General features: G+C 41.3%; 1 protein-coding gene across 2 annotated transcripts; it reads right to left on the bottom strand.

The window, feature by feature from the left end:
- On the bottom strand, positions 1-27,076 carry tegt (testis enhanced gene transcript (BAX inhibitor 1)). Of its 2 annotated transcripts, none has more exons than XM_029683082.2 (10): positions 26,986-27,076; positions 20,014-20,112; positions 19,468-19,576; positions 8,975-9,095; positions 4,206-4,254; positions 4,007-4,104; positions 2,057-2,136; positions 1,794-1,894; positions 377-452; positions 1-135 (listed from the first exon to the last, which is right to left on the bottom strand). In XM_029683082.2, the coding sequence occupies exons 2-10, from the start codon at positions 20,067-20,069 to the stop codon at positions 106-108; spliced, it is 720 nt and encodes a 239-aa protein (XP_029538942.1). In that variant the 5' UTR covers positions 20,070-20,112; positions 26,986-27,076; the 3' UTR covers positions 1-105. The 2 variants fall into 2 exon arrangements, with proteins under 2 accessions (XP_029538942.1, XP_029538943.1); XM_029683083.2 differs by having other exon boundaries at positions 18-132.
- Between the last annotated feature and the right edge of the window lie 769 nt (positions 27,077-27,845).

Genomic DNA, 27,845 nt, shown 5'->3' with positions numbered 1-27,845 from the left:
ATCAAAGTACAAAATCAAATATGGTCTAAATAATTAGAATAATTAAGCAGTTATGTGAATGCACCAGAAGCACTCCTGAAGCAATTCCAAGTCACATATCTTCATTTACTTCTTCTCCTTCTTCTTGTTGTCCTGCTAAATAAAGAGAACACTTCACCTGACTGACATTAAACCATTATTAGCCTAGCAGTGCAAAGTGCAACATTTCTACAATGTACAATATGCTGGTTTATTGCACATCTTGTATTTAGAATGCTTTCTGGTCCTAGGTTCATGTTTTTCTATGGTTCAAAACATAGCAACGTGTATGAGAGATAGTGGTAGTGTATTATAGTCGGTATGCTATATAAATAGCAATACACTGTCAATATGGTACCTTCTCATTCATGGCCAGAATAACCATGAGCTTCCTGAAGATGGTCACAAAGTCCAAGAAGAGATCCACAGAGTGCCTTCAGAGTGAAAAGAGAAGTTATCATATATCTTACAAAACACTTCATAAGCTCATTGTAAAAGAGCCCCAATTACCAAGTGCATACCAATTGTATTGTATGTTTTTCTGTGTGCAATCTTTTCTTCTCAACCTAAAGCGCAACCATAAACATGCTCCTTAATATTTTCTTGTGCGACCTGGAATTTCTCTTTGGGAGCATCAGTGCGCCTAGAAAAAAACAACCAGATAATTGTTGTAATGATTAAGTGTCACTGTACTGTTGTTTCTGGGTGCCTTAGAGAGAAAAAAGCCAACAGATTCGTTAGCGAATATGGTTGCACCAATACTAGGCCACATCAAAACAGATTGTTTCTAGCCCAAACATTTTGAAAGATTCACTCAATTTGCCCAGGTATATCATGAGACATGAACAGAACGGATCAGGGATTCGGATTTCCTGCAACCTTCTGAAGATGCAAAGCACAGGAATGTCCCTTCTGTGTGCGCACGCGGTACCGTTCGTGCGCATGTCTACCACTTTGTGTAATCATTAGCATCGCTAACGGCAACTGCCTTCTGGTAGATGGAAAGGCTTTCTCAAAAACCTTCTCAATTAAATGTTAAGTACAAAGTAGCCTATGCCTACCTGGCAGAAAGATATGCTTCCTTGCATCAATCCATTGGGCATTTGTTTTGCAAGCTCTGCGCGCGTACGCACGCTACAGAAACACTTTTAACCAAACAGTCTATTGCTATAGGTGCATGGTGTGCACTGAATTAAAGGGTAACTACACATTTTTTTTATATACATCTTAGAAAAGCAGTCTCCTGATGTGGTTTAAGTATTGTTTTGGACTTGAAACTGGATGTTCAAATTTTTTTTTTTTAAGTGAACACTAAACGGATGAAACGGAATTTGGGCAAAACAAAAATGGGAAATTATGTTAACAAAAATAAAATACATTTTATAGGGCCATAACTATGTAGAAATCTAATACTCCAGAAATAACTATTTTCAGTGACGGGTATTTACATCAACATTTTAGCTTTTTATAAATTAACAAATCTATTTACAGGGTTACCTAGTTAGTTTCTATTGCACAACATGTGCTTAAAGTCAAAATCATATATGCCCAATATAAGGCTATATCTCAACAACAACAAAAATGTTTATCCTTTTTTCTGGTGCTCCAAAATGTTATGTTGTGCTCCTAACTTTAGGAGTGGTACCAATGAAACATTTTCATTTACAGTCACGGGCTGACAGACTAATTTCCAGATGACAATGGCAAAAAAATGTGTTTCAACATCTAACCACTCACCCTCATCACCAGGCCCAGAGAGAGTGTGTGTCCCTTACCAGATGTAGTCTTTGTCTCCCATCTCAGCCTTCTCAATGATGAGTTGAGTGTCAAACAGCACAAATCCACACATGATGACCAGACCGAGGTACATGTGAGCCTAGACACACACACACAGAGAGAAATGCTTGGTAAAAATGACAACCAGCGCACAAGTCATACTGTAACTAATAGCTAAGTCCATGAAGAGTAGCATTGTTTAGCAATAATAATGGATCAAAACAAAGCAAACATAACCCAATATTGTTATTTTCCTCTTTACCGTAAACAACATGACAGACCCCAGGAACATGTTGAGGAAAGAGACCAGGAGCAGGATGGACAGTCCGGACATTAGAGTACCTGAAAGACAGAAATATTTTTTGCGATAAATGAACAGAATAGAAAGTTGGAAACTTCTTTATTAAGGGTATGTGCATTTGGTAACATTTATTTAGTGAGCACAGTCTCACTAAATCCAGAGTGGTAAGTTTCAGTTCCTTAATAAAAAAAGGAAAACTCCAGCACACTGGTAATGAGTACACTTTTTTCTCTATGCACCTGGTAGCACTTCAAGGTGTGTGAGTTTACTTTCTATAGTTTCAGTTCCTTTACATTACACAATATCTGGTAAGCAGCACAGAACACTTTGGTATTCATTAGGATCCCCTTCACTCTTCCTGGGGTCCACATGAAACAATACAGAACATTATTAGTCAAGGACCGCAATACATACATTAAAAAAAAGCATCACACACAGCCTACATATCAGTACATACACACAATATCTAGGTCTAATACATAAGTGCAAATTACAAAACAAGATATATAAAATGACCATCTCTTCACAGTCCCCTTTCTGCAGTAAGGTGTTCTTTTAAATCTGTTCTTATTGCTAGCTTGGGCTCCCGAGTGGCACAGTAGTCTAAGCCACTGCGTCTCAGTGCTAGAGGAGTCATTACAGACACCCTGTTTCGAATCCAGGCTTTATCACAACCGGCCGTGATCGGGAGTCCCATAGGGCGGCACTCAATTGGCCCAGCGGCATCCGGGTTTGGCCAGGGTAGGTAGTCATAGCAAGTAAGAATTTGTTCTTAACCGACTTAGCTAGTTAAATAAAGGTTACATTTAAAAAAAATACCTGCAGTGGCAGAGTTCCATGTAGTTAACTTCTTAGTGCTGCAATCCCGTGAACGGGATCGTTATGACAACAACCAGTGAAAGTGCAGGGCACCAAATTTAAAACAGAAATCTAATAATTAAAATTCCTCATCCCACCACAGTGTCTGATTTCAAATAGGCTTTACAGCGAAAGCACCACAAATGATTATGTTAGGTCAGCACAAACTCAGAAAAATTCAGCCATTTTTCCAGCCAAAGAAAGGAGCCACAAAAAGCACAAAGAGAGAAAATGAATCCCTAACCTTTGATGATCTTCATCAGATGACACTCATAGGACTTCATGTTACACAATACATGTATGTTTTGTTTGATAAAGTTCATATTTATATAAATAAATCTCAGTATACATTGGCGCGTTACGTTCACTAGTTCCAAAAACATCCGGTGATATTGCAGAGAGCCACATCATTTTACAGAAATACTCATTATAAATGTCGATAAATACAATTGTTAGACATGGAAATATAGATATACCTCTCTCTTAAATATTCTAAAAGCATTGTTGGTTAAGGGCTTGTAAGTAAGCATTTCACTGTAAGGTCTACTACACCTGTTGTATTTGTCGCATGTGGCAAATAATTTTTGATTTGATTTTGTTAAGGATGTTAATTATTTTACTGTGGCAGCCAATGTGTATACTGTTGAGTTGTCGGCGTGCATACACAGGCTTTATTCAAGGTCAGTTTTCCCCCAAAAGTTTGCTAAGCACTTGTAACAGGCTGATTGGTTGGCTGTTTAAATCATTAAAGTGGTGGGTGCTCTGCTATTCTTGGGTAGCGAAATGACCTTTGCTTCCATGTCTGAGGGCACACACACACACAATCTTCTAGGCTTACATTTAAGATGTGACAAACAGGAGTCACAATGCATTCCACCACCAACCTCAGCAATTTACCATACAGGTTGTTGGTACCAGGTGGTTTATACTTATTTATAGATAGCAAAAAATAATGTCACCACTTCCACACCCACTTCGTGGAACTCAAAACTACAGTGCTAGTCTTTCATTATTTGGTCCGTTACGCATGAATAAGAAAGTTCAGCACTTTACCTCCAAGGAAGAGGTAGCTCCTGCGCTGGGCGTAGAGGGCACTCAGCGTGAAGCACAAAAAGATGATTGAGGTCCCCAGGAAAGCTGTCACAATGATGCTGGTTGTAGGAGCAGAGAGATGAGGCTCATTCAGTCACCTCAGGAGAAACCCCTCATTGAAAGAAACTAGCTACTATACACATGATTACTGTCATCTTACCTTGGGTTAATAGAGATGACATAATCCATGGTTGGGCCCAAACCAACACCTGAAATGAAGAGGAAAACATCAGCTCATGGCTACTTCAATAGCTAAAAATACATAGGTAGCATTCCAATGCAGCCTTTCTTTGAAAATGTGTACTCGTACCCTCCCCTCATGGGAATATGGGGGAAAACATAGAATTAGAACAGACATGAACCTTCTTATGATGGAATAAAAGGTCAGCCATTGTGATAAGATTATTTTACACAATGAGTTTGAAGAATGATTTTTAATGTTTGTTCACTAGCTAGCCATCCACTTAAATAAATAATTTGAAAAATATTTATGAAATTAACTGCCAATATAAAAACATTCCATTCAAACAAGTCAATCTACAGCCACACACTGGCTGAAATCAGTGATATTGTATCATATAATAGCACTCACAGCTTTCCAAGAAAACTAAAAATGGAGACATTTGTCTGTTTACATAGAGGATATTTATACAGAATTTCTAAAAACCTTAATAAGCTGTATTTATAATTATGACAAAATTTTTAGGTTGACAATTCTATTATACATTTCCTGATATCACATGCCTCACTTAAATTTTCCTGCTCATGTCAAATCAGGATTATGCCTCTAACTAATGGGAGTCATGTGACAGAAATATGGCTGCTTTTTCAGAAGCATTTCAGTTGATTTAACACAGCTAACCTGTAACAGTATTTAGTAACTTACAATAACACGCCACGCTTTACGAGCTAAATCAAAGAAGACATCTCCTGACAACAAAGCTCTAGCTACCATGTTAGATGAAGCTATTGTAAACCAACAAGAGTTCATCGCCTCAGAGTTTAGTGGAGTACAAAAAAAGTTGGATTTTATTCAGGATTACATTTCCAAGTGCATTACTGATGTTAAAAATAAAAATAAATGAAAAAAAACTTTGAGCTGAGTGCAAAGCTGGACAATAGACTTGACAAATGTAAGGAGAAGTCGATTCAGGGCCAAACCAGAATTGGACGATGGAGGAGAAAATGGCTTGCTATGAGGGCATGCAACAGAAATATGTGAGAATAGGGCCAGAATGCACTCTTTCATCAAGAGAACTTCCAGAATGGTTTCCAGAGCTGACTGATACCGAAATGGAAGTTATGAGAGCTCTTTGCATAGGCAGGCACATTGGCAACTCAGCCGGATCCCAAACCTTGATTTTATTGGTGCGCAGATTCACTGACCGACACTGCATTCTGAAGGCGGCTAGGGAGAATGCTCCCACTCTGGCCGGGCAGACTACAGTAACTTCACCAATGCAACTACACCATGCATCTGGCCTTTAAGACAAGGGACTGGTCTCAGAAAAGCAGATTCCAAGCATTTCTGCTGTCACACTCAAACATGGCGCAGAAATTATAACTTTCCAGTCCAAAGGAGGAGGATTCTCTCAATTTGCGGGGCGCGGTTGATGAGGATTAGCAATGTTAGGTTCTAATTTTCAGAGTAAATAACTCACTGACACTACGAAGAATTCAACTTGGTTAAGCTTCTCTAAGGGTCGATACAGCTGTAATTCAGACACAGACATGGCTTCCCCCGTGGTAGTATTCACACCCCACTTTGGGTGGGAGTCTCCTAATTGCTAAACATTGCATCATTATTGCTAAGCAGGGAGCTAAGTGATATGAGCCTTCAACGGTTTCTCCTCTTATCTGTACTTCCACTGATAATGGGAGAACATGCAATCGTGTTCCCTGCACTCAGCCCCTCCCAAGCTTCATTATGGCACCCCTCAGGTCTCTTCTGTAACTAATGTTCCTAAACTTCTGAGTATAACAATGTTCAAAGTTTCCCCCAGAATCCAACAGTGGGTATTTCTGTGCCGCTGGATAGTTTGAATGCTGGCCATCATGTAGACTTGTTCTCTGGGGCGTCCTTTTTATCCACTCCAAACTTGGTGCAAAACCACGCCCACGGGTAACCTAGTAACATTCAAAGCCGCACTGATCGGTCAGAGTTTGGACATTCAATTTGACAAAGTAAATGCGTGTGAGAGAGGAAGAACGCTAGAGGGAATCCCCGCGAACAGGGAGTTTTGAGAATGCCCATGCCTGCCATGCCGCGAACCATGGGAGACGAGCAGTTTCGCGGCCTCGTCTGAAATGAGCTAAACGAAAGGTACGCAACTGTAGATGGCTAAAATTATATGATTGTCAGTAATACGGAATCAAGGGTGCTTGCTTTGCACATTCAGCTAGAGCTAGCTATGCAGCATCTTTTAGTTGTAAACCAGCACAAATGTCATGTTGCTAAGTACCTCAATAGTCCCTTCGTAAACAGTTAACCACACTAAGCTAACGCTAGACGGCGCACACAACTAGACAGCTTCGGCAAAAATCGGCGTTGTAAGCTAGTGATAATTCACAGCTTACCTACCTCTAAAAACAATGCAACTATACATGACGTCGAGGCTCTCTGGTCTGGCTGCAATCACTCAAATAAAAAGCTACATCATATCAAAAATCCGGGAAAATGCAAGGCAAACCTTTACTTCGTCACAGGGAACAACCGAACTGACCAGTCAGCGCAGCTTTTAATGTTGCTAGATTTTTCCTTTGGTGTGGTTTTGCACCAAGTTTGGCATGGATAAAAGGACACTTCTCTGGTGGGATTACTAACTGACTGTTCAGAAAGACTGATTAGTTCACATACTACATCAATACTTGCCTGGAGTGAGTTAAACAGCAACGAAGAGAGCTGGCTAGTACAGGAAGATGGACACGAGTCGGTCTGGACTATTGTTAAAGGCGTATAATGTACAGGCTGATTAGCTATTCCTTGACTGTCAGTGGATTTTATTGTGACCACAGCTGACACTATGTTCTATTCAAATCCTTGAAAGTTAACAGGTTAAAGTTATTCAAGTTAACTCAGACAGGTAACCTAATATTGATACAGTTGGGATGCAATGGTGGGATTTTGCGCAGGCAGCTTTCCCAGTGTTAGGTAAAAGATAAGTTTACAGTTGTGTGCATACTTTCACTACAAACAAACAAAACATGCATTTTCTATTATTTTTATTTCATCATCTTTGAAATACAAGAGAAAGGCCATACTTTCAGACAGGAGTCGAAGTGTAATTCAGATTTTGGCCACCAGATGCCAGCAGTGTGCACAACATTTTACACTGATCCACTGAAGAATTACATTACTGCACAATATTTTGTATCAAGCCTGCCTGGAGTTTGCCCAAATGTGCCAAATTGGTCAATTGATACATTTTCAAGTAGATAACTAGATGGAACATACAAAAATGCTATGGTAATATAAAAATACATTTACACACTCCCAGGAATGTCATACATGATAGCTCATTAACTTATACACATCTAGATGGCCAGGCAGGGTGGGTGGGGAGCAAGAGAGTCAAACTGTAGACCCCAGTTCCTACATTTGATTATAAAAATGGATTTTTATCAAACTATGCTATATATTTATCTCTGGGACCCTAAGGATGACAAATCAGAGCAAGATTACTGAATGTAAGTACATTACTTAGCTTCAGAGGTGAATGTATCAAACCAGTTACCATGAAGTGTTGTTGTTGTGCACTCTACTCAAACAAAAGCATGGTCTTTTTTTCTGTAATAGCTACTGTAAATTGGACACTGCAGTTAGATTAACAAGAATTTAAGCTTTCTGCCCATATAAGACATGTCTGTCACATTAGTGCACGTTAGCAACAACCGTCCCGGGTTAGGGACACCGATCCCGTAGAGGTTTTAATGATAATTCACCACTTATGTCATTACAGTAAAGACTGTATAACTGTCAGGTTTGACAAAAACAATTGACAGCTGGTTATTGAAGAACTACTGTAGCAACTTTATTTCCCAAAAGATTACCTGTTCATTATCATTTTCTTTACTTGTTACTCATGTGCAAAAAAGTGTACCCTGCTGATTTTATCACAATTGCTTGATTACAGTATTTAATGTCATGGAGATCAGGTTGGATGAGTTGGGGTGGTCACCAGGAGGGGCTGGAGTGTAGGTTGATGCAGCACGGGTGGGCAATATACATTGAGTGTACAAAACATGACCAGCTGACCAGGTAAAAGCTCTGATCCCTTATTGATGTAACAGTGTATGGATGTATAGGCCATGTGGTCTATTCTAATTGTATTTACCTACTGCATGACCATTCCGGCTGCTTTTTGTTATTGTCTGTGTTCCTTTAAAAATAAATAAAAGGTTCATAACAAAAAAAGGAATATGCCTAGACTGCCATTCATTCCAATTAGACTGGTTTGGATTTCTCCATGACCATTATAAGATGCGGTAAAAGAGTCAACGGAACACAGAAGTTGTCCCTTTTCAGGTTTATAAGAAGCGACTACTAAATGCTAACTCCCGTTCATACAAGCACCATACTCCTGATTATTAATACACATTTAAACAATAGCCTAAAATGTAACCTAATTTTGCTAGGGAGCAATGGGGTGACTCAGGATCTTTCCACCAAGACTTTCCATGGCAATTCCATTGTTGTGGACAAGTTCGATTGACCTCTTTACTGCATTTACGGCTGCCAATTTCACCCCATTCTGGAGGTGAGGGTTTATGAAATAGTCCCTTTCGTAATTTAATAGGATCTCTATGGTGAAAACTCCCTCCAGCCATGTTTGCACCAATCCAATGCTTTTAAATGCATGAGGGTGATTGAATGAGTGCACACACTGTGTAGGCCCTTTTCTGACAGAGCTATAGGGCAGATGTGGTTACCTGTGAAGAAGGCAAAACCAGAGAGGATGGCCAGTCTCTTCTTCTCAGTCAGAGGGCTGTGCGGAGTCATAGCCAGCCAAGCCATCATGGCCAGGGAGCCCAGCATGGTCAACATCCCACCCTAATGGACACAAAACACACAGCAACAGTTAAAATGTAATAACATCAATGGCAATTGTCATTCAGTTAAATGATAAACCTTCAAAGCATTACCAATCATATGTTATGTGGACACTTTTTGTGAAATCTACCCCCCCCCCCAGATCGAGAGCTTCAAGTTCCTTGGTGTTCACATCACTAACTACCGTGATCCAAACACACCAAGACAGTCATGAAGAGGGCACGACAATGCCTATTCCCCCTCAGAAGAATAAAAAGATTTGGCACGGGTCATCAAAAAGTTCTACAGCTGCACCATCAACAGCATCCTGGTTGCATCATTGCCTGGTATGGCAATTGCTCGGCATCTGACCTCAAGGCATTACAAAGGGTAGTGCGTACAGCCCAGTACATCACTGGGGCCAAGCTTCCTGCCATCCAGGACCTCTACACCAGGTAGTCAAAGGAAGGCCCTAATTTATTTTTTTTTACGGGTCAAAAGACCCAAAAGACTCTAGCCTCCAAAATCAAAAAATGTTCTCTCTGCAGCCGCACGGCAAGCAGTACCGGAGTGCCAAGTCTAGGTCCAAATGGCTCCTTAACAGCTTCTACCCCCAAGCCAAAAGACTGCTAAACAGTCAAACAAATGGCTACCCTGACTATTTGCATTGACCCCCTTTAAAAAAAAAACTTTGCTGCATAATCACTTTAATCCTATGCATCATCACATTGAACCCCCCCCCGTACATATTACCTCGACTAACCTGTACCACCGCACAGACTCGTTATTGTTATTTTATTGTGTTTTTTGCTTTAGCAAATTTGCATTGTCAGTTAAGGGCTTGCATGTCAGCATTTCACGCTAAGGTCTACCTACACCTGTTATATTCAACGCATGTGACAAAACATTTAGATTTTACTCCCAGGCCAAAATCACCGGGTCTCGAAAGAGGAAGCAGCGATGAAAGCGAGGCAGGTGAGCCGGCACACTGAAGAAACTACCTTGGCAAGCAAATAGACAGCCCATTGCCCTCTGTTCTATTGACAAACATGCAATCACTGGAAAACAAACTGGATGAGCTCCGTTCGAGACTATCCAATCAACAGGACCTGAAACTGTAATATCCTGTTTATCAGAGTCACGGCTCAACGAGGACATGGATATACAGAGGTCGACCGATTATGATTTTTCAACGCCGGTAGCGATTATTGGAGGACCCAAAAAAAGCCGATACAGATTACTTGGCCGATTTTTTAAAAAATGTATTTGTAATAATGACAATTACAACAATACAGAATGAACACTTTTAACTTAATATAATACTTCAATAAAATCAATTTAGCCTCAAATAAATAATGAAACATGTTCAATTTGGTTTATATAATGAAAAAAAAGTGTTGGAGAAGTAAAGGTGCAATATGTACCATGTAAGAAAGCTAATGTTTAAGTTCCTTGCTCAGAACATATGAAACCCGGTGGTTCCATTTAACATGAGTCTTCAATATTCCCAGGTAAGAAGTTTTAGGTTGTAGTTATTATAGGAATTATAGGACTATTTCTCTCTATACGATTAGTATTTCATATACCTTTGACTATTGGATGTTCTTATAGGCACTTTAGTATTGCCAGTGTAACAGTATAGCTTCCGTCCCTCTCCTCCCTGGGCTCGAACCAGGAACACAACAACCACCCTCGAAGCAGAGTTACCCATGCAGAGCAAGGGGAACAAACACTCCAAGTCTCAGAGCAAGTGACGTTTGAAACGCTATTAGCGCGCACCCCGCTAACTAGCTAGCCATTTCACATCGGTTACACCAGCCTCATCTAGGGAGTTGACAATGTAGACAATAGTCAAAATGAAGAAACCCTTGAATGAGTAGGTGTCCAAACTTTTGACTGGCAGTGTACATCGCTGTTTTTTAATGCATCGTCAAGACTGGATGGCAGATTCGGGTAAGACGATGAGATTGCGCCACCAGCTGTTAACTTCTTGACGCTACCCATCCCTTAAGCGGGATAATTGTCATCAGCAACCGCTGAATAGCATAGCGCCCCAGTCAAATAATATTACTAAAAATATTTATATTCATGAAATCACAAGTGCAATGTTGCAAAACACAGCTTAGCCTTTTGTTAAGACACACCCAATCTCTAATAAGTAAGTCTAACGTTTTTGCTCACCAAAGTTAGAATACCTAACGATAAGCTGCATACCATTCTATTTACCAAGAGAGTTGTCATCAATATTTACATTAATAAGTGCAACGACGACATCCTCCCCACAGTGACCATATCCCAACCAGAAACCATGGAGTACAGACAACATCCACACTGAACTAAAGCTGCCACTTTCAAGGAGCAGGAGACTAATCCGCATGCTTATAAGAAATCCCGATATGACCTGCGACGAGCCATCAAGCAGGCAAAGCGTCAATACAGGACTAAGATTGAATCCTACTACGCCAGCTCTGACTCTCGACAGACGTGGCAGGGCTTGCAAACAATCACTGATTACAAAGGGAAATTGCCCAGCGACACAAGCCTACCTGATGAACTAAATGCCTCCCATGCTCGCTTCTAAGCAAGCAACACGAGCCATGAGAGCACCATCTGTTCCAGGTGACTGTGTGATCTCGTTCTCCCTAGCCAATGTGAGTAAGATCTTTAAACAAGTAAACTTTTGCAAGGCCGAGGGGCCAGACGGAACACCAGGACGTGAATAGTCCCCGTCTCCAAGAACGCCAGGGTCATCAGCCTAAATGACTGTCACCCCGTAGCACTCATGTCTATAGCCATGAAATGCTTTGAGGCTCACATGCATTGGCATTGTAAGGCACCTGTGCCGCAAGGGTATTTTCCTCAGCACTGAACTAGGGCAATCAATGGTTAAGTTAGATCAAATAACTTATTTCATGGCAATTCTGTCGCCGGTCTCCCCATCATTCATTATCTTAAGACATGCATTGGCATTGTGTGAAATCAATTTAAGTTTAAGTGCCTCTGATTGTTTGCCTCTGATTGTTAATGTTTATCAATTTATTTCATACATAACCAGTAGTACATTTAACCTTCATTTCTAATCTCCGTGTTTGTTTGGTGACGATAATTTCTGTTAATGCATTAAATAGGTTATTACTAGTCGTTTCTCATTGTCAGAGTGGACAAGATGTTTGTAGAGCTCACAACCTATGCTACACTTGTGAGAAACAAGTTTTAGTTGCTTTCATTCCATTTGAGTATTTTGGGAGCGTTCCTGTCTATGTTGCGTAAAGACGTGTACCCGATTACACAGAAAGAACTAGGCCTAGGCTACTTTGCCTGCGAGCATATGTATACATGTGTCCATTTGGGGATGTCTGACAGCATTTCTGATTGTCTTGAAACTCACCACCACTAAAGAGTTGTTCGAGGTGAAGAGATACTTTCAAGCTCCACAAGTAAACAAAGCCTGTTTTTACATCCATTGAGAAATAAACTATTGCCAAATGTATGCTATTTGAAAAATTAACCAAGGAATCTACATTTAGATAACTGAGCATGTTGTGAAGGGGAAATATGTCATGCTCTGATCCAGTGGTGCGGGAAGCTCTGAGGGTCCAGAATAGTTGATACAATGTTGCAAGTTTGCTTGGGGGAGCTGCAGGACATACAATGTTTCAAGTTCGTTGCAGAGAGATGAATGCGATTGAAGAACAATCCTTTGTAGGATATTTATTTATTTATAGTTTCTTCTTAGTTGTTGGCTTTATATAGCCTATTTTTTTTACCTAGTTAGCAATAGAATAAAAATAATACTGTTCCACGAAAATGTGAATATGAAAATTAGAACTGGGAAGCAGATCGGTAGAAATGGTCAGAAATGGTAAATTGCCCATTACCGGCAACTTCGGGAGCATAACGGCAGAATCGGCATAGGCCAGCAGGAGGAAGCAGATCGGGAAGAGGTTCTGGTCATCTTGACCTCTGGCTCCCTCGTGTCATTTGTGTCTCTTAATTATTTCATCAAACAGTGCACTTAAAGCGTCAGATTTTATTAAAACACCTAGGGTGTGTCTATTGTAAAATATCTAATGAGCACATGGCTCTCGGTCAACCAAGATGTTTTTTTTGGGGGGGGGTGACACCCCTAGACTGAACACCTCCCTCTGCAACTGGATCCTGGACTTCCTGACGGGCTGCCCCCAGGCAGTGAAGAAAGGAAACACCACATCCGCCATGCTTACCATCAACATGGGGGCCACTCAGGGGGTGTGTGCAAATGCGGCATTCAAAACAACTGGGAGCTCAGAAATCTCCAACAATGTGTGTTTAAAACTGGGACATCAAAACAATAATAAAATATATATTTTATCATTAAGCTTGCTGACGACATGATGGTAGGACTGATCACCGACTACGCTGACTATAGGGAGACTGAGACCTGGCAGTGTGGTGCCAGGACAACGAACTCTCCCTCAACTTCACTAAGACAAAAAGGAGCAGATCATGGACGACAGGAAATGGGGGGCGTGCTCGCCCCTCCCATCTACATCGATGGGGCTGTAGTGGAACGGGTCAAGAGCTTCGTGTTCCTCTGTGTCCACATCACTAAGGAATTGACATGGTCCACAAACACCCACACAGTTGTTTAGAGGGCATAATAGTGCCTCTTCCCCCACAGCGGGCTGAAAAGATTTGGCATGGGCTTTCAGATCCTCAAAAAGTTATACAGCTGCACCACCAACTAGAGGGTTGTGAGTAGAGGTCTTTCCGGATCCGCACGTACCCAAGACCCGATCCAGGAACTAAATGCGTCCGGATCCAGAATTCTAAATAATGTCACAGGTCTGAGTCAGATCTGATTGTTACGGTCTTGAGCATGTGCAATTGTAACTGACTTGGCTGGAAGGACTAGTACTAATCTGAACATGACTGCTGCAGTAGGGAAACATTTTATCATTTAGGCTGCTGCTCTTCCTTTTCACAAGTAGAGTGTTGCACATGTAGCTTGCTATTGGCCAGTCATAAGTCATCAAAGCAGCAATAGGCTACAATCATAGAGCCTACTCAGTGTGGCAAAAGTTTTTTTTGACTTGTGAAGATCTCTAACGGTGAGTACAGCCAAGTACACCACTGGGGCCTTGCTCCCTGCCACCTAGGACCTCTTTTCCTGGCAGTGTCAGAGAAAGGCCTCTAAAAATTGTCAACTCCAGACTCCAGCCACCCAAGCCATACACTTCTTTGCTTACCGCAAGGCAAGCGGTACCCTTGCACCAAGTCTGGAACCAACAGGATCCTGAACAGACTGTTTCTACCCCAAAAGGCTAAGAGAGAACATTCCTTATGGAGAATTCCAAACAGTCTGCAGAATTTGCAATCAGTAAACAGACCAGTGTCAAATCCGCTGAATTGGGAGTCTCGCTTCGTGAACCAAGGTTACAGCAGTCAGGTTCTGTAAGAAGCAGGGACAAGGAGTGAACATCTTGACAGAGAGGACTTTTTGTAGAGGGGAGCTCCTTGTGAAGCACCAGAGTGTACTTTGTTCTAAAATGTAGCACTGAAGCAGAGAACATTAAAAGAACCAAAAATAATTGTGGAATCATTAAAGTGATACGCTACTACAAAGTCTTCCCAGAGCCACCAGACATAAGCTTTAAGAGAGCTCTTACCCTGAATAACAAATTAGTCCACAACTAACTTCACAGCAGGTAGCCTAGTGGTTAAGAGTGTTGGGCCAGTAACCTAAAGGTTGCTGGTTCGAATCTGGAGCCGACGTGCCCTTGAGCAAGGCACTTACCCCTAATTGCTCCAGTAAGTTGTTCTGGATAAGGGCACCTGCTAAATGACAATTGTAAAATGGTAACGCAAAAGATTTGGCTAGAACACAAACCCAGGAGAATGCAACTAGCACGCAGTATCAAGTCAAGCCTTTCTTTACCTGCAAAACCACTCATGTCATCTACAGATTGGAATGTCCACAGTGCAAGGTATTCTACATTGGACGGACAAAAAGACAGCTTAGCGCAGGGATGGGCAAACCTTTTGGCTCAAGGGCCACATTAAGTTTTTGAAACCAAGTGAAGGGCCACATACTATGTGCGTGACAAAACATGTGAAGCCTTTATTCATTTCCACACCAACATGCAACTACTAGTGTACTCTATGTGTACATATGCAGAACAATTCTACCCTTATATCTTCTCTACCCTTGTTTTATGAACAAATTTCAAAATATTGATATAATTTATAACATCACAGACAGTCAAAACACACAGATCCTGCATCTCTACCCTTGTAAAGTACAAACTTAGTCACAATATGCAAACTTAAAAACAGATATTATAAACAACTGGAGACATGCAAAATGTAACAGCAGGTGTAAAAAAAACTACTCTAAAATTTGACTGAAACATATGGTAAGAGCATCCGTTTCATTTGGAAGGGTCTGTTTTTGAAAGCAGATTAAGGAACATTTCTCATTTCAATTGCGAGCCATATTTACAGTTATCCAATCACCTCAGGCCAAATCTGACGGAATAAGTGTTCGTTGTCAGATGTATGGGGACCTGTATCCAAGTGCATTGCTGGATAATTCTCACTACATAACCATCAACATGAAAAATAATCCTTGCCTACCCCAGTCACGCTTATTCAAGTCAATGTGAACAAGGAGTCTGGTCACCTCTCTTGGCAAGGGCAAAGTGTGGTGTCATCTTTGATGTAGAGATTCTCAGAAGAGATGACAAGTGGTCATTTTTTGTGACGGGATTTGTTGTAATTCATGACTGAGAACGTTTGCTCACACACACACACACAAATAAAACAAGCATCCTTTGGACGTGCTTTTTAATGTTTAGAAACTGTGTTTCATTCAGTGAGTCATAGAACTGGTGTATTGTTGCCGTTTTGTACTTCTCCTTCAAAGCACTGTCCCATTGGATGTTGTTGAGCTCCAATTGTGTGTCGGGTGGTGCTTTCTCAGTGTCGAAAAACAGGGGGCATGATACAAGCTCCAGCTCAGTCTTGGTGAAGTCTGAGAAGCGGCGGGAAAACTCAGCATGCAGGTCGATCAAAGTGTTACTGTATGTCTGGGTGAGGCACTGCTGCCAGTGTCAGAAGACGAGCGAGAGACCGGCTGCTCATTTGTCTTGAGAACATAAGTTTGGCCTTGAATACTTCCACATTGGAATACAGTTCATGCTCAAATCACAATTTCCCTGCAGTTTCACATTTAGATTGTCCAGATGCACCAACATGTCCACAACGAAAGCAAAGTCGCCCAGCCAGTCTGTCTTTCAACTCGGAGAAGTCATCACTTTTACCAACCGTATCAAGGAACATACCTATATCACCTCAGTTCCCACACACAGCTAAATACTTTCCCCAGGCTTAGCCAGCACACATTTGAATGATACAACAAGTCCTGGTGCTGTCTCTGTGTCATTGAGCAGCTGAACGAACTGACCATGGTTAAGCCCCCTTACCCGTTTAAAGTTGACAAGTTTTACACCCACTTTGACAACATTTTCCAGCTTTAACATTTTTTTTAACACAGATCTTCCTGATGAAAAGTACAGTGAAGAAATATAAGAAATATAAATTCCTCCGAGTTAGTAAAAGAAGAAAGCCCTATGTCTTGGCCTACTAAAAAGATTACAATGTTTTTACACGTTAGATTTAGTGATCCATCCGTTGTTACGTTTGTCAGTTTGCTCCACGGTAGATAATTTTTTTCCAAGTGGGCAGACTCCCTGTCATATAAGTCAGAGCCCCTGGTTGTTCCCATCAGAGTCCAACGCAAGAAGTTCTAATTTATTCCTCTGACAAAAATGTAAAGTTGAGCAGTGTCTCGGATGTCAGTACTCTCATCCAGTGCTACAGAAGAAAAAAAAAATCAAAGCCATCTGCTTCTTTCTTCAATTCGGAGATTAGCTCCTCACCTATCACTTCCATGCGCCTGGTGATTGTCTCGAATTGGCTTTTACTCTCAGGACAAAGTACACCAGCAGTCTCCACCATACAGTCTGTCACAAACTCCCCTTCAGCAAAAGGCTTGCTATGCTTGGGATTTTATGTGACACTGTGTAGCTTGCCTTAGTTACAGTCTTGAGTAGAGCACCGTTTAGTAAACGTATTTTGTTGGGCTTTTAAGTTTGTGGCAAGTTGAGGCCTTCCTTGCCTTTTCCTGAGAGGACAGGTGGCTAGCGTAGTTAGCATGCTTGCTTGAAAAATACAATTGAGATTATATTTCTTAAAAATAGCAACACCAACTTGGCATATCAGACATAAGTATTTTGCTGTCCATTCTTCTTTAAAAACACACAACATTCAGAGTCCACTTCTCATTTTCCCAGCACTCATTTTTCACATCAAAAGTCGTCAAGCAATGAAGTGGCTATGATGATTGAGCGCATTCTGAATTCTGACTGTAGGACCAAATACAGAGCACCTTGCCAGGCTACAACGCCATCTATTGGAGGTTGTTTGGATATCATGGAATGAGTCATTTTAGGCCAAAAATCGGAACTCAATTATAATCTTTTTTATATTTTTATGTCTCGCGGGGCCTCCCGAGTGGCGCAGTGGTCTAAGGCATTGCATCACAGTGCTAGCTATGCCTCTAGAGATACTGCATGCACGCTGACACGGTCGCCAGGTGTGCAGTGTTCCCTCAGACACAATGGTGCGGCTGGCTTCCGGGTTAAGCGGGCATTGTGTCAAGAAGCAGTGCTGCTTGGCTGGGTTGTGTTTCGGAGGACACGTGGTTCTCGACCGTCGGCTCTCCCAAGTCCGTATGGGAGTAACAGCAAAGGGACAAGACTAACTGCCAATTACATACAACAAAATTGGGGAGAAAAAGGGGTAAAGAAAACATCATTATAATAATGTCTCGCAGGTTGGATTGAAGTGCCCGGCGGGCGGGATATGGCCCGTACTTCGCCCCACCTTGGCTTAAAGGGACACACGTATGCCACACAGGTAGGAAACAAAGACTACCCCATAGATTGTAACTTCCATCAATGTAATTGTCTGCGTCATTTCCAATCTACCCCCTAATTTTTATAATAATAAAATAAAAAAAGACACCATGGCAAGGGGCTACAAGTACTTACACCATGGCAACCCTGCCCTCCCTACAAGCTATGGGTATTGATCATGTTCAGGCCTAAACTAGAAGGGGACTGCTAACCCAAAGGGAAAGTTTGGAGATTTACAAACTACAGCCCACTAAGTACCCTGGTTTAAAAGAAAGACATGGATTTTTCACAATTCCTGTAGGGTCTTAGTGGTCCCTTTGCTGTCATCTAGTGGACATAATGCCCTATGCTATGTTTGGACTGCGTTGGTCCATGTTAGCCATCATCTAGTGGACATAATGCCCTATGCTATGTTTGGACTGCGTTGGTCCATGTTAGCCATCATCTAGTGTACTATAAATGTATGGCTCTCCCATTCTCAATCTCCCACTCAAGGCTAGAATTACTTTGTTTTCTAGTGGTTCTAATACTTCTGACCTTGATGTGCATTTTGATAGTATATCTATTTCAATGATGAATGTATAGTGTTGTTTACTAGTTGTTGTCCAATTCATTTTCACTATAAGCTGTTCTGTGACCACTCCCTCTTCAATCAGGGTGGATTGGAAAATGGTTTGTTCAAAAGACGACATGTATATTTGTACTACCCGATGAAGTCCATGCAACCGAAACACGTCAAAGTATTTAAATCTTTGTTCCATTAAAACATGCTATACAAATAAAGGCATTTTAATTCATTATATGAAGCGTGCTTTGGTTCTCTTTTCTTTTTGATAGATTCTACCCCCAAGCCAATAGACTGCTAAACAGCCAATTAAACGGTTACCCACTGCTGCTACTGTCTATGATATATCCTGTTGCCTAGTTACTTTAACCCTACCTATATGCACATAACTAACATAGAAAACGGTGGTGCCGATAGAGGGCTGCCTCGCTTCTAGTCCTTACAAGCATTTAGCTAAACTAGCAATAACATCTGCATGTGACCAATCAAATTTGATAGCTACCTCAACAACCTCATAACCCTGCACATCGACTCAATACTGGTACTCCCTGTATATAGCCATGCGTCACTTTTTCAATTTTTTATCTTTAAATCTACATTGTTGAAAAAGGACCAGTAGGTAAGCATTTCCCAGTCTACACCTTTTATTTACAAAGCATGTGACAAATCAAATTTGATTTGAGCCATTTGTGATTTGAGCTATTTTAATTGAAAACAATCCCAGTAAGGTAATTAATTGTTACCCAGGAATTATCTGATATTGAGATAAATAAAAAAATTTAAAAATACACTGCATTGGCCCTTTAATATTACAGCACACTAATAAAAGTGCTTCAGTTTGGATGTACTTGTTCCCACTGCCTCTGCTTACCTGGAAGAGCCTGGTGACGACGTGGACGTAGGCTCCTGCTGCAGCCACAAACATGCACAGGGCCAGGCTGGAGTAGACATTCTTCAGGTGCAGCTGAGTGGAGTGGGAGCTGTATTGTATAAGGAATAGATGGATAGATTTTATTTTTCTTCATTAAGTTGCAAGACATCAAGAGAAAACTATATTGACACAGATAAATTGATGCATCACTACCCTACACCATTATAGCTAGGTTTGTAGACTGAGTGGAGTGGGAACTAAGATAGAGGGGAGAGTTTTTAATTGTACAAGGAACAGGTTTAGCTCTACAGAAAATACACTAACAAAAAATGTCTGTCCTCCTTATCAGTTAGGCCTATCTAGTCATATTCTAATTTGGTAACACATCACTGTCTGTAGCACAACCAGTTTGTGACCAGTACAGACTGCTTCTGTTCAATGAATGACTCATGATATGATGATGATGATGATGATACAGTCATTGTGACAGTGAGTCTCCTTACGGTTATCAGACATTGTGTGGAAACAGTAAACCAAGATACTTACATTTGGGAAAATTTAAAAAGGGAATCAAAATTTATACTTCGATCGAACACGTTCATCTTGTCTGGATTTGGTTGGACCCTGTCACAGGAGTAAAATTTCCTGAAACAAAACAGATATGAGATGGACATTAGACATCGCTGTTGATTAGTACAGTAACAGCATGAAATAAACACAGCCTTTTTCATTTAGAAACTTGAACTAGTCTACATGTCCTGGAATGGTAGAACTGGAAACATGTGTCTGCGTCACCAGAACCAAAAGTACATTGTCACTTCCCATCTATTCTGGATCACATGGTTTGGTAGATCAAATAGATAGCTAACGTTAACTCTCTGGGTCTGAAAATGAACAAATGTAGCCTCCTCCACTTATGCAAGGAATTAATTGTTTTGATTAACCTAAGTTACATTGCATTCATTAGGTCTTGTATGGGGGCTTTGCCAAAAAGATACCGACCCTAGAGTCACGGTTATTTACATTGAGCTGCACTGGGGTAGGAACGCAATTATGATTAAACGTGGATAACGACTGCCACTTTAGCAATTGTATTTATTTATTTTAAATCGGCACCCAAAAATACCGATTTCCGATTGTTATGAAAGCTTTAAAAATCGGCTCTAATTAAATCGGCCATTCCGATTAATCGGTCGACCTCTAATAAATAGACTATGTCCAACTCCACAAACAGAAAATACAGCCCTCCCTACCTTGTCGGCTTTCCCAGTATCGAAAGGTTGGCAATCTCCGAATGTCATTAAACATTTGTTTTGTAACAGATGTCTCTTTCCATTCAAATTGGCAGCTGCACAGTTTGGATTGATTTTATTTCTCAGTTAAAAATAAAAATAAAATACACAACTTTAAGTGACCGGGATTGCTGAGTCAGGGACTTATTATTTTTCATGTGAATATTATACAGCCTCCACTCTTCTGGGAAGGCTTTCCACAAAATGTTTAACATTACTGTGGGGACTTGCTTCCATTCAGCCACAAGAGTATTAGTGAGGCCGTGCAGGCCAGTCAGGTTCTTCCACACTGATTTCGACAAACCATTTCTGTATGGATCTCGCTTTGTGAAATGGGGCATTGTCAAGCTGAAACAGAAAAGGGCCTTTTCCAAACTGTTGCCACAAAGTTGGAAGCACAGAATAGTCTATATCGTCATTGTATGCTGTAGCATTAAAATTTCCGTTCACTGGAACTAAGGGGCCTACCCCGAACCATGAAAAATAGCCCAGACCATTATTCCTCCTCCAAACTTCATAGTTGGGGCAGGTAGCGTTCTCCTGGCATCCGCCCTGCCCAGATTCGGCCGTCGGACTCCAGAGAACTTGTCTCCACTGCTACAGTCCAATGGCGGCAAGCTTTACACCACACCAGCAGACGTTTGGAATTTCACATGTTCTTAGGCTTGTTTTCAGCTGCTTGGCCATGGAAACTCATTTCATGAAGCTCCCAACGAACAGTTATTGCACTTACGTTGTATACAGAACTATGTAGTGAGTGTTGCAACAGAGGACAGATTATGTTTATGCGCTACAGCACTCTGCGGTCCTGTTCTGTGAGCTTGTGTGGCCTACCAATTTGCAGCTGAGCCGTTGTTGCTCCTAGACATTTCCACTTCATATTAACAGCACTTAGTTTATTTAACTAGGCAAGTCAGTGAATTACAAGTTCTTATTTACAATGACGGTCCACCCCAGCCAAAACCTAACCCGGAACACGCTGGGCCAATTGTTTGCCACCCTATGGGACTCTAATCATGGCCGGTTGTGATACAGCCTGGAATCGAACCAGGGTCTGTATTAATGGCTCTAGAACTGAAATGCAGTGCCTTATGGGCTCCCGAGTGGCGCAGTAGTCTAAGTTGACCGGGGCAGTTCAAGCAGGGTAGAAATGTTGACAAACTGACTTGTTGGAAAGGTAGCATCCTATGACGGGTGCCACGTTTAACGTCACTGAGCTCTTTAGGATGGGCCATTCTATTGCCAATGTTTGTCTATGGAGATTGCATTACTGTGTGCTCAATTTTATACACTGCAGCAACAGGTGTGGCTGCAATAACCAAATCCACTAATTTGGGTGTCCATATACTTTTGGCCATGCAGTGAGATATGCTGGTGGCATGCTCTGACATGGAGATGCATTTATTTATGTCAGATGGCTACGGCTTCTGCTAGGCGAAATGGGCAAAATAACATGGTATTTTTTTACGGTATTCTATGTTTTTGATTAATAAAAGTTCTACATTTGCTTAAGGGGTAGCAACACATATTCTACATTTTTTCAATGGGTCTTTCTCCATTCGTATTGTTTTATACCGTTCAATTCAACTTCAACCTAAAATAATTTCATGCATTTGCATCAATTTCTGCATTTCTTGCACTCATTTGAGATCATTTCCACAATATGTGAAAAAAATACTAGGCCTTATTTTTAACCAAATGTTGCAATTGCGATTTTAATGCTTCAGTCTGGTTTTAGACCCCATCATAGCACTGAGACGACAGTTGTGAAGGTGGTAAATGACATTTTAATGGCATCGGACCGAGGCTCTGCATCTGTCCTCGTGCTCCTAGACCTTAGTGCTGCTTTTGATACCATCGATCACCACATTCTTTTGGAGAGATTGATCTACACGGACAAGTTCTGGCCTGGTTTAGATCTTATCTGTCGGAAAGATATCAGTTTGTCTCTGTGAATGGTTTGTCCTCCTGACTAGAACCAAAAAATGTGATCATATTACTCCAGTGCTAGCCTCTCTACACTGGCTTCCTGTCAAAGCAAGGGCTGATTTCAAGGTTTTACTGCTAACCTACAAAGCATTACATGGTCTTGCTCCTACCTACCTCTCTGATTTGGTCCTGCCGTACATACCTACACGTACGCTACGGTCACAAGACGCAGGCCTCCTAATTGTCCCTAGAATTTCTAAGCAAACAGCTGGAGACAGGGCTTTCTCCTATAGAGCTCCATTTTTATGGAACGGTCTGCCTACCCATGTCAGAGACGCAAACTCGGTCTCAACCTTTAAGTCTTTACTGAAGACTCATCTCTTCAGTGGGTCATATGATTGAGTGTAGTCTGGCCCAGGAGTGGGAAGGTGAACGGAAAGGCTCTGGAGCAACGAACCGCCCTTGCTGTCTCTGCCTGGCCGGTTCCCCTCTTTCCACTGGGATTCTCTGCCTCTAACCCTATTACAGGGGCTGAGTCACTGGCTTACTGGGGCTCTCTCATGCCGTCCCTGGAAGGGGTGCGTCACCTGAGTGGGTTGATTCACTGATGTGGTCATCCTGTCTGGGTTGGCGCCCCCCCCTTGGGTTGTGCCATGGCGGAGATCTTTGTGGGCTATACTCAGCCTGGTCTCAGGATGGTAAGTTGGTGGTTGAAGATATCCCTCTAGTGGTGTGGGGGCTGTGCTTTGGCAAAGTGGGTGGGGTTATATCCTTCCTGTTTGGCCCTGTCCAGGGGTGTCCTCAGATGGGGCCACAGTGTCTCCTGACCCCTTTGGTCTCAGCCTCCAGTATTTATGCGTCGGGGGGGGGGGGGTTAGGGTCAGTTTGTTATATCTGGAGTACTTCTCCTGTCCTATTCGGTGTCCTGTGTGAATCTAAGTGTGCGTTCTCTAATTCTCTACTTCTCTCTTTCGGAGGACCTGAGCCCTAGGACCATGCCCCAGGACTACCTGACATGATGACTCCTTGCTGTCCCCAGTCCACCTGACCGTGCTGCTGCTCCAGTTTCAACTGTTCTGCCTTATTATTATTCGACCATGCTGGTCATTTATGAACATTTGAACATCTTGGCCATGTTCTGTTATAATCTCCACCCGGCACAGCCAGAAGAGGACTGGCCACCCCACATAGCCTGGTTCCTCTCTAGGTTTCTTCCTAGGTTTTGGCCTTTCTAGGGAGTTTTTCCTAGCCACCGTGCTTCTACACCTGCATTGCTTGCTGTTTGGGGTTTTAGGCTGGGTTTCTGTACAGCACTTTGAGATATCAGCTGATGTACGAAGGGCTATATAAAATAAATATGATTTGATTTAGAGCAAAACACTTGGGTGGACTTCTGGAAACATTGAAATAGAATGTTTATTATAATATAAATAACAGTGGGCACTTTGAATAGAGTGTGGTTTGCTATTGTGACAGGGTAGGAACTAGAGGTCGACCAATTAATCGGAATGACCGATTAAATTGGGGCCGATATCAAGTTTTCATAACAATCGAAAATCTGTATTTTTGGGCGCCAATTTGCAGATTTTTAAATTTTTTATATACCTTTATTTAACTAGGCAAGAACGACAGATTTTCACCTTGTCAGCTCGGGGGATCCAATCTTGCAACCTTACAGTTAACGCAATAACGACCTGGCTCTCTCTCGTTGCACTCCACAAGGAGACTGCCTGTTACACGAATGCAGTATGCCAAGGTAAGTTTCTAGCTAGCATTAAACTTCTAAAAAACAATCAATCATAATCACTAGTTAATTACACATGGTTGATGATATTACTAGTTTATCTAGCGTGTCCTGCGTTGCATATCTGACTGAGCATACAAGTATCTAAGTATCTGACTGAGCGGTGGTAGGCAGAAGCAGGCACGTAAACATTTATTCAAACAGCACTTTCGTGCATTTTGCCAGCAGCTCTTCGTTGTGCGTCAAGCATTGCGCTTTTTATGACTTCAAGCCTATCAACTACCGAGATGAGGTCGGCGTAACCGAAATGAAATGGCCAGCTAGTTAGCGCGCGCTAATTGTCGTTGTGTTGCTGGTTCGAGCCCAGGGAGGAACGAGGAGAGGGACGGAAGCTATGCAGTTACATTGGCAATACTAAAGTGCCTATAAGAACATCCAATAGTCAAAGGTTAATGAAATACAAATGGTATAGAGGGAAATAGTCCTATAATAACTACCACCTAAAACTTCTTACCTGGGAATATTGAAAACTCATGTTAAAAAGGAACCACCAGCTTTCATATGTTCTCATGTTCTGAGCAAGGAACTCAAACGTTAGCTTTCTTACATAGCACATATTGCACTTTTTCTCTCTTCACCAACACTTATTATTTAAACCAAATTGAACATGTTTCATTATTTACTTGAGGCTAAATAGATTTTATTGATGTATTGTATTAAGTTAAAATAAGTGTTCATTCAGTATTGTTGTAATTGTCATTATTACAATTTTCTTTATAAAAAAAAAATATATATTTTTTAAAAATGGCAGATTAATCGGTATCGGCTTTTTTGGTCCTCCAATAATCTGCGTTGAAAAATCATAATCGGTCGACCTCTAGTAGGAACCAAAGTGTTTCCTAGGGGACCCTATAATCTTTGACTACATTAAATCTCTTTATTCATATAGGCAACATATTCATGCTTGGCCTATTCCTCTCTCTGACTTAAAAGATCATTTTGCACAAACATGCTGATTTAAGCCTCCACCAGTACTGTTATCAGGCTGTATTAGCTAGCTACGTTTCCTCTGACACAGTACTTTGTAGCGAGAGAGAGAGATATGACTCAAGTAGCGAGTAAAATATACAAATGGAAGTTAGTTACACATGGCGTATCATATTTAACAAACCAAACATTCAAATACTGTTATAGAAGGTAAAGTTAAAAACCCAAACCGGTCCGTGCATAAATACCGGCATATAAACATTGAGGATCATTTGTTAATTTTGAAACATAATATTTTGTATAAAGATAAACATTATATTGTTAGATTATAGAAGTAACTCTAGTAGGCAAGAAACAGTCTTCCTCACCTCAAGTGGAGTCAGTTGGAGCACCGGGGCGCACTGCCTTCATATCATAGGCCTGCATTAGCTAAAGCATACTAATTGCCACGCCATACCAAATGTTTCTGAACTTTATTAGGGTAATATCAAAAAGTTGAGACATTGTTTATTGGGAAAATGAGCAGAGGAGCGAATGTAAACCAGGGGGGAAACTAAATACCCTACCCTGTGCCCCCCAAAAATTAAATACACAACCCACCCCAAAGGATTTTTTTTCTTTGACAACCCTCCCCCACAGTAAATGTCGATCTGTCCCTAACCATAATTGTGTTCTGACCAAGTGCAGCTCAGTTATGGGCTTCCTGAGTTCAAACCTCTATTCTGAGTCTCAAATCGTTCAGATTTACTTAGCTAGCTAGCGACAGTTGCTTAACCTAAACACACGACTACTGTAAATAGATCTAGGCCAAAATCACCCCGCCACCAGTAACTAGAAACTATTACGGCTAACTACCGGGAAATATTTAACAGCTCTGTCTAATGTGATCAAACATTATCGTAATCGCAAACGAGTTAACAATTACCCAGTTACATCAGGCTACCTACGCAATGGATTCAACATGACAGTAACGTTAGCTACTTGTGAGAGGACAAAGTGTAACCAGAAAGCTACAGTAGGTAGCTAATTTCAGGCTACAACATATGTCATTGGCAATTTGAGTTAGTCAAATCTACCAAACTAGATATTTGGGTAGTGTAACATAATGCTCCCAAACCATGATTCGGCTCGTTGAAGGGGGCGTTGTCATTATAGCCAGACATGTAACGTAACTTGATGTCGAACTATCCTAGCTAGCCAGCCAATTTGGCTAACGAAGGCCCTCTCCCCCAATCAAGCGCAACTCAATCGAATGGTGATTATACGAAACAGTAAGCGAGCTAGCTAACGTTCACTCGCTAAATTCTAATTACAAACAATAATATAAGCACAAGCCTTAAAATAAAACATTGTATCAGGACAGTTTGTTTATATTTATCGACAACAAAATGTCGTAGAAAGTCAGCCATTTAGCTAGCTAGCTTCGTTACCAGTAGCTGCCATTGACATTGCTGGCTAACGACGTTTTGCTTCTCGGTCTCCTGGCTCTTCAGTAATCACGTCAAAACAACAATCTCAGGTGTCGTTTACTGGTTGGCTGCATTAAATATACTTTAATTAACATACCTGATGTCAATATTTCCACAGCGGTCAGCAACAGATTGATTTGCAAGCTATTTCTTTCCACACTTCAGCCTTTTGATGCTGTCGTTGTTTCAAAGCGTACGTATGAAAGTTATAGGGTACGTTGCGACATCGTAGGAGCTAGATAGACACGCCCCGAATATAGTGCAACAAAAGTGCAACAGTTGCATGAATTGCATTGAATAAACCTTTATACAGTGCTGTGAAAAAAGTATTTTCCCCCTTTCTGGTTTTCTCTATTTTTGAGAAAATCGAAACCTAATATTAGTAAAGGGAACCTTAAGTTTACAAATAACAAAAATAAATTGTGCTTTTTTATTTATTTCATTAACAAAGTTATGCAACACCCAATTCCCCTGTGTGAAAAAGTAATTGCCCACTTACACTCAATCACTAGTTATGCCAGCTTTAGCTGCAACTGTTGCATGTGCCCCATTGTGCCTGGCGAAAACCAAACACTGCATTACACAGTAAGAACCTACCAACTGTCAAGCATGGTGGTGGTAGTGTGATGGTTTGGGGACACTTTGCTGCCTCAGGACCTGGGTGACTTGCCTTAATAGAAGGAAACATGAATTGTGCTCTGTATCAGAGAATTCTACAGGAGAATGTCAGGCCATCCATCTGTGAGCTGAAGCTGAAGTGCAGCTATGTCATGCAGCAATGATCCAAAACACTCAATCAAGTTTATATGAAAATGGCTAAAAAGCAACAAATGTGAAGTTTTGGAATGGCCTAGTCAAAGTCCAGACCTAATCCCACTTGAGGTGTTGTGGCAGGACTTGAAACAAGTAGTTCATGCTTGAAAACCCACAGATGTCGCTGAATTAAAGCAGTTCTGC

Source organism: Oncorhynchus nerka, linkage group LG15 (genome assembly GCF_034236695.1).
Source record: "Oncorhynchus nerka isolate Pitt River linkage group LG15, Oner_Uvic_2.0, whole genome shotgun sequence".
Taxonomy (NCBI): domain Eukaryota; kingdom Metazoa; phylum Chordata; class Actinopteri; order Salmoniformes; family Salmonidae; genus Oncorhynchus; species Oncorhynchus nerka.
The sequence above is the reverse complement of the archived record's forward strand: the minus strand, read 5'-3'. Positions and strand labels throughout refer to the sequence as shown.